This window comes from Coenobita brevimanus, chromosome 44 (genome assembly GCF_032717465.1).
Source record: "Coenobita brevimanus isolate Jiangsu-jjx chromosome 44, ASM3271746v2, whole genome shotgun sequence".
NCBI classification, from domain to species: domain Eukaryota; kingdom Metazoa; phylum Arthropoda; class Malacostraca; order Decapoda; family Coenobitidae; genus Coenobita; species Coenobita brevimanus.
Genome location: NC_136997.1, coordinates 27,748,504 through 27,756,788, shown reverse-complemented (window position 1 = coordinate 27,756,788; position 8,285 = coordinate 27,748,504). Strand labels below are relative to the sequence as shown.

At 43.3% G+C, this 8,285-nt stretch overlaps 1 protein-coding gene across 1 annotated transcript; it reads right to left on the bottom strand.

The window, feature by feature from the left end:
* Window positions 1–300: 300 nt before the first annotated feature.
* On the bottom strand, window positions 301–6,662 carry LOC145398033 (uncharacterized). Its single transcript, XM_080270996.1, has 5 exons — window positions 6,434–6,662; window positions 5,285–5,427; window positions 2,510–5,050; window positions 785–1,085; window positions 301–419 (listed from the first exon to the last, which is right to left on the bottom strand). Exons 1-5 carry the CDS (start codon window positions 6,660–6,662, stop codon window positions 301–303), a joined length of 3,333 nt encoding a protein of 1,110 aa, XP_080127122.1.
* Between the last annotated feature and the right edge of the window lie 1,623 nt (window positions 6,663–8,285).

Genomic DNA, 8,285 nt, shown 5'->3' with positions numbered 1-8,285 from the left:
TTACCTTGTACTGAGCGATGCATTGCGTTGACAGCTCAGGAACCGAGTTTGTTTGTTAGTATAGATTAGACCGTCTATTAAAACAATATGGAGACGGGCAGATGAAGCCTGTCAGGGAAGATAAAAGCTAATGGATTAGAGGGAGGTGCGACTATCAAGGTGGTGGATAAGAGGAGATAGTGTTGAGGAGGACTGAGATGGGGGATAGTGCAATGATTTTAGCAGCAGTGTCAAAATGCGACACTCGCCTGACGAGACTGCCTCGTAAGGTGGAGCAAAGGGCAGCAGTGGAGGGGAAGTCTAAGAGGTAATATAATAGGGGCCAGTCATCACATTGGTGACAATGCGGGCGTGGGTCAGGGTCCCTGCAGGCAATCTGGGTGAGGCATGGAAACCCAGCCTTAGGTGGCATAATCGCACTGTAAGAGAGTTGAGGGTGTGTGGAGGGGCAGTGAGGGGCTCATAAATTTGTGGCCCTTGCATACCAAGTGGTAGAGCATGAGCCTTCTACCACTCAATCTTCATGATCTGCACGGGTGAGTCTGGCAGTTGCAGTGCGTGTTTGTCACTTGATTTGAGAGAGATTGGACCTGAGAGGGAAGGTTAAGTTCGAATGTGTAGTGGCAGAGTGAGCCGTGGCGTCGGCGACCTCGTTGCCAGCAATGCCAATGTGACTGGGGATCCAGTGGAGGAATATTTCACCTCCATTTCTTGTGGTGGAGTCAGCCACTGCCGCGATAGTGGTCGGCAGGCCTACATTATCAGTGGTGCCATGTGCAAATACCGTGCAGAGACAAGAGCGAATCTGAGTGAATGACAATGCATCTGTGATGGCGACAGAATGCATTTCTGAGGGCGCCTACGATGGCGATGACCTCCATCTCGTACACGGTGGACCTGGAGGAGAGCCTCCAGGTCTCAGCACGACCTTCGCTGAAGAATGAAGCACCTGCTGCTCCCTCAGCAGTGACTGACCCCTCAGTGTAGTACTCTGGGATCCAGAGTGATGCTATTCTCTGGAGCCCATCCTGACGTAGGACAGCTGGCAGAGATGCTCCAGGGTGGTCGTCACTTGGGGCAAGACTCTGGATCACAGGGGACAGCCATGAAGGGCAAGCAGTATAGGTTGCGTCAGGCAGGTCGGGGCTTCCCTGACATTAGCGATGTTAAGGTGGTGGATTATGCTGGCAGTGTAGTGTGCCAGTCCTTCCTTGGGTGAGGATAGGGGGGCCTTGCAAGGGTGCATTGCATCAGCTAAGAGACAGGCAGTTGTGGCCTGAGCATGCAGAGCTGTCCTGTGTTACGGACTAGGGTTCAAACCCGTAACATTAAAGAATAATGAACAACTCCCATCAAAAAGCAACAAAACTAGAATTACTACATTACTACAAGAATGGAAGTTACCAAAAATATTATACTGGAGGGTTAATATTATCCTTCAGTGAAACCCTAAAACTATACAACAGCCAGGAAGATCATGACGGTTCATCACGTCATTGGTTTAATTCAGTTTTCTTTTGGTACCAGCAGTCAAATTAATAGCTTAGGCTTTCATAAATTCAAAAAAATATATAAAATCATACATATTATTTACATATAAATTACACTGTATACATTTACACCCTTACTCATGCAAGATAACAGACTATACCTATCAACAGAGAGAGTTACACAAGGCACCACAAATACAAGGTAGGCAGACCAATGATGACAGGCAGGTCAGGTCAGGTCAGAGCTCGGAGGTGAACTGAACTCACAAGTGTATAACTTGCCGTCATCACCTTGGTCATTGATCATATCATACAGTGTCAAATCTACAACTACTCATGAATAACAAATAAGTTAACAAAGAAATAGTTTACAGTACTTCATTATCACGTTTGAATGAAAAACAACAATAAGAAAATGATAATCCCAATATATCTATTCCTACGTCTGACAGCACTACTGGATGAACAGGCATACGAGAGCACAGGAGGGGGGGTGGGCGTGATTCGAAACTACTGGCGCGAAGACAGACGGCTTTTACTGCCTGGAGAAAAGGCGTCTGGAATTCCACACTCCTGGGCAGAAAGACTGTTCATCTAGTAGTTAATCAAAATAAATGTAATACATAACACCTCGCCCATCAAGAGATTTATAAGAAACGTTATAAATCAAGTCTTAAGTCCTAGATAACATGTCTGCAATTACATTGTTCTTCCCTTTGATATGAAAAATGTTCAGTTTGTATGGTTGCAATGCCAGAGTCCATCTCATGAGACATTGGTTAGAGTTTTTCATTTTTATGCAGAAATATAAGGGGGTTATGATCAGTGAACACATCAATAGGAAAAGTAGAACCGTTCAAGTACACACCGAACCTTTCAATAGCAAACAACATGGCATAGCATTCTTTCTCTATTGTACTGTAATGTTTTTGGTATGTTTTGAATTTAGTGGATGCATAACAAACAGGATGTAGCATATTATCATCACTATACTGTAATAACATTGTCCCTGCTCCCACATCACTAGCGTCTATTTGCATGATGAATGGCTTATTGAATTGCGGAGATCTCAATATGGGTGCGTTGGTGAGAAGAGCATTGATTTTAACAAAAGACTCTTGGCACTCCTGGGTCCACACAAATTTTTTCTTGGGACTGACAAGGTCGGTTAAAGGAGCCGAGAGATGAGCAAAATTGGGCACAAACCGTCTATAATACCCAGCCATGCCAAGGAAGCTCATCAATTCCTTTCGATCATGAGGCACAGGCAGTGATGTAATGGCCTCCACTTTTGCGGTTACTGGGCTCACTTCACCTTGCCAGACAACATGACCCAGGAATATCACCTTGGCATGCCCAAACTCGCTCTTGGCCAAGTTTATTGTTAGCCGTGCATCCGCCAAGTTGTAGAAAAGGGCGCGCAGTTGAAGACGATGATCATCCCAGGATTTCCTGTATACAATCAGATCGTCCAAGTAAGATTGCACTCTGACTAGTCCCTCGGTCACCCTATGAATCAGTCGTTGGAAGGTCGCTGGGGCGTTGATCATACCAAAGGGCATGACAGTGTATTGGTATAAACCGTCAGGGGTGACAAATGCAGAGATACGTTTGGCTCGCTCAGTCAGCCGCACCTGGTAGTATCCACACAATAAGTCAATCTTTATGATGAATTTTGCTTCTCCCAGTTGGTCGATCAGGTCATCTATTCGAGAGAGAGGATAACAGTCCTGAGAGGTCAGTTGGTTCACCTGGCGATAGTCAGTACACATGCGAAACGATCCATCCGGCTTGTCCACCAACAGGCATGGCGAAGCCCACTCACTGTCACTCATCTCCACCAGGCCATGGTCCATCAAGAATTGTACCTCCTTCCTTAGGGCCTCCCGCTTCCATGGACTGGCACGGTAAGGATGCTGGTTTATTGGCCGGGCACCCTCAACCAACACTACGTCATGCTCAACCAGGGGGCACTGCTGAGGGACATCACCAAACAGCTGCGGAAACTCAGTTAACAGGCGTTCCAAGTCACCACTGTGGTCAGGAGGCAAATGCTGGAATTTCAGACGAGGGTTAGCCAAGAAACCCGAGTTTTGTAATTTAGGGTCCGAAACCAACGAAATATCGTCCTGTTTAGGGGTCTCATTGTCGGGCCCTCTTATAAAATATGGCTTGATCAGGTTCACATGTATCAGTCTCTCTGCCTTTCTTCTATCAGGAGTTTTAAGGACATAATTTACATCACCGATCTTCCGTTGAATCACATAAGGACCGTGAAACTTACTTTGTAAAGGTTTCTTAGGGATTGGCAGAAATGCTAACACAAGATCACCTGGCTTAAACTCTCTTACAACAGCTTTTTTATCAAAATTGTCTTTCATTTTTACTTGAGAATCCCTTAAGTTTTTCATAGCATGATCTACAGCAGATTTTAATCTCTGTTTAAACTGTTGTACATAGGTAAGGAGGGGTTTGTTAGAGGGTTCATCTAACCAAGATTCCTTCAGGACTTTCAGAGGACCTCTAACCTCATGACCATACACTAACTCAAAAGGTGTAAAACCAAGGGAATCTTGTACACTACTCCTTACAGCATACAACACGAAATGAATGCCTTCATCCCAGTCTGCATTATTCTCCTCACAATACTTAGTCAACATTGATTTCAGAGTTTGATGCAGTCTCTCTAATGCACCTTGGGACTCTGGTTTACAGGCTGTGGAATGGTACTGGCGCACTCCCAACTCATCCATAGTTTGTTTGAAGAGATTAGAAGTGAAGTTACTACCCAAGTCAGATTGGACAACACGAGGAATTCCATACTGAGTGAAGAATTTACCAAGGGCTTTCACTATGTTCTGAGAAGTTATTCTCTTCAGTGGAAAAACCTCTGGGTATGTGGATGTTGAACACATAACTGTTAGCAAGTACTCATTTCCACTGCGTGTTTTAGGTAAAGAACCAACACAATCAATTATCACTTTACTGAAAGGTTCCTCAGTCACTGGAATAGGATTTAATGGTGCAGGTTTTATTGGCTGATTTGGTTTTCCAGCCATTTGGCACGCATGGCATGTCTTACAGTAGTAGGCAACAGACTGCTTCATTTTAGGCCAGAAGAAGTCTTTGGAGATTTTACTGTAAGTTTTGTTAATGCCTAAGTGTCCACCACTGAGGTCATGAGCTACTGACATGACAAGAGATCTGAACTTTCTAGGTATCACCACCTGATGGCATTCTTGCCAGGTTTCATTTGCTGGTACACTGGGAGGTCTGTATTTTCTCATTAAGATACCGTTCTTCGTATAAAAGCAAATGGGAGAGTTCACTATCTCCGAATCCTCTACAGTCTTATCAAAGAACTGTGCTAACTCCGAGTCTTGTACCTGAGCGTCTTTAAGAGTGTTTGAATCAATTGGTACATTACTAAGATGCTCTGGAGAAGTTAACACCTGAGAAGGGTCATTATCAGGAAATAGGTGGGAGAGGTCAACATCCACAGAATCAGTGTTATCTTTACTGTCACTCTGTTGAGCTGCCGTGTTCCTTGTCACTACACACTAAGGGAATAAGTGAGGATACTCTTTTTCCAGTTGCTCTGTGTTATTACATTGTGAGGGAGCCAAAGCTACAATGGGGTCAGGTACAACTTTTCCACCTGCAATATCATTCCCTAATAAAAAGTTCACTCCCTTTACAGGTAGAGACTCTTGAACGCCTACAGTGAAGTAACCACTAGCTAATTCAGTATTCAAGTCAACCCTTGCCAGAGGAACAGCAATACGCCCACTAACTCCCTGAATCAGAGCACTCTGGGCCAAAAAACAGTCCTCCAAATCAGGCATCAGACCTTTTAACATGAGGCTATGAGAGGCTCCTGTGTCCCTAAGTACTTGAATGGGATATTTAGTGGAGGTGTCAGAAGAAGAAACTGTTCCTGTAGAACGAAAGGGTTGAAAATGATCAACAGAACATCTAGGAGGATCATTACAAGCTAAAACACTGTCTCTAGTCTGTGTTGGGTTATTAGGACAGTCACTCAGAACAGTCTGTTCAGAAGTTTGCTTAGGATCAGAATTAGATGGTTCACTAGTAGGCAAATGTGAGGAAATGCTAGAGCTAGCCAAAACTTGTTCAGAGCGTTTTTCTTTACCTTTAAGCTTAGGACAGTCCCTGATGTGATGACTGGGGTGTTTACAGTAAGCACAAATCAAAGTGGATGTGGATGGGTTTGGAATTTTACCTGGTTCAGTCTTTCTAGTTACAGTATTCCCAACAGTTAACCTAATAGATGGCTAGAAGCCACCAGAACCATTCCCACCACTTGTTATGAGAGTTCCACCACCGCCTTGGGAACTGCCTGCAAGGTCTGTCCCCTTCTGTTTCTGCCTGACATACGAGTCACCATGAGTCAACCTGTAATTTCCAGCTAAGGTGGCTGCCTTGTTTACAGTAGTAACTTCTCTCTCCTGTAGGTATAATTTCAAGGAATATGGAACTTTGCGGAGAATCTCCTCAAGCAAAATCAGCTGACAGAGTTGCTCAAAAGTTGTTACTTTACTAGCCCTCAACCAAGCACTGAAAAGCCTTTCTTTTTCTTTGATAAATTCTAGATATGTTTGTTTCTTTCCTTCTTCAGATTACGGAAATTCTGTCTATGGGTCTCGGGAACTTGGTCATATGCTTCCAAGATGGTCTTTTTTAGATGATCATAAGTCAACTAATCACTAGGCAGATTAGAGTAAGTCATCTTAGCTTTACCTACAAAAAGCTGTTTGGGCAAAGAAACTCCATTGGTCTTTTGGCCATTTAAGCTGGTTTGCCACACGCTCAAAGAGATTGAAGAAACTCTCCACATCAGTCTCATCAAATCTGGGCACAAATTTTAGTGTTTGCAAGATCAAAGATAGATTTATTTGGATTAGCTTCTCTGTCTTTCATACCTTCTTCATTCTTTAGTTTCAACACTTCAAGTTCATGTAAACGCTCTTGAGCTTTCATTTCCTTTTCATGCTCTCTTTGTTTCTCTCTATCCTCAACTTCCAATTTTTTAATCATAAGTAAAGATGCACTACCTCCGTCACCAGAACACAAACTATATGCTTCAAGAGGTAGCAACTCCTCTTTTACCATTCTATCGATCACACTCTTCTTTATCTCAGCTTTAGTCATGCTGGATTTATGAGGAACTTCATATTTGGCTGCTAACGCCATCCAGTCAGTTTTCTTAATATGAGAAGCAGCCAAAGTGCTTAAACACGGTTTCTCAACAAATTCATCAATGTTAAATTCCATATTGAACTTAATTCAGGTCTAAAGGTATTAGCAAAAGAGGGAAGGTTGGAGAAAGCAAAAAAAAAATCAGAAATCTCACGCCACGCAAATACCAATGTCCTGATTTCCCACGATTACATTCGCACAATTATCGACCAATGACGTCAGTACTTAGCTGCTGTATAAAAGGCAATGCATCCCGGACGGGCCCCCACTTATTGTTACGAACTAGGGTTCAAACCCGTAACATTAAAGAATAATGAACAACCCCCATCAAAAGGCAACAAAACTAGAATTACTACATTACTACAAGAATGGAAGTTACCAAAAATATTATACTGGAGGGTTAATATTATCCTTCAGTGAAACCCTAAAACTATACAACAGCCAGGAAGATCATGACGGTTCATCACGTCATTGGTTTAATTCAGTTTTCTTTTGGTACCAGCAGTCAAATTAATAGCTTAGGCTTTCATAAATTCAAAAAAATATATAAAATCATACATATTATTTACATATTAATTACACTTTATACATTTACACCCTTACTCATGCAAGATAACAGACTATACCTATCAACAGAGAGAGTTACACAAGGCACCACAAATACAAGGTAGGCAGACCAATGATGACAGGCAGGTCAGGTCAGGTCAGGTCAGAGCTCGGAGGTGAACTGAACTCACAAGTGTATAACTTGCCGTCATCACCTTGGTCATTGATCATATCATACAGTCTCAAATCTACAACTACTCATGAATAACACTCATGAATAACAAATAAGTTAACAAAGAAATAGTTTACAGTACTTCATTATCACGTTTGAATGAAGAACAACAATAAGAAAATAATAATCCCAATATATCTATTCCTACGTCTGACAGCACTACTGGATGAACAGGCATACGAGAGCACAGGAGGGGGGGGGGGCGTGATTCGAAACTACTGGCGCCAAGACAGCCGGCTTTTACTGCCTGGAGAAAAGGCGTCTGGAATTCCACACTCCTGGGCAAAAAGACTGTTCATCTAGTAGTTAATCAAAATAAATGTAATACATAACACCTGTGACTGCTGTTGATCGACTCCATATTCTGTGTTAGATGAGGCTGAGCCACTCTCCATTCTGAGGTTCTCAATACGCGCCCACGGAGGAGCTCCTAACATCACACGTAGTGCAGAGTTTTGTAGGACCTCAAGGGAGCGAATTTGCACACCTGAAAGTCCAACAAGACAGATCGCGCTATAATCGACAACCGAGCAGATAGTGTGTGAGTAGAAGGTCCAGAGGTGCCCAGAGTGTGACGGGAGAGGGCTTTGAGTGCACTGATTCTGAGGGCCGCTCGTTCTCTTAGGTACCAGATGTGAATGTTGAAAGTCATGCAACTATCAAAGAACACCCCAAGGTACTGATGGCTGTGAATAATTTCAAGGTGGTCCCCCTAGGTGGAGCAGACATTCAGGGGGACGTAAGCCGAAGGCAGGCACTTGGTCTTCTCAAGATTAATCTTGAGGCCCAGTTTGCTG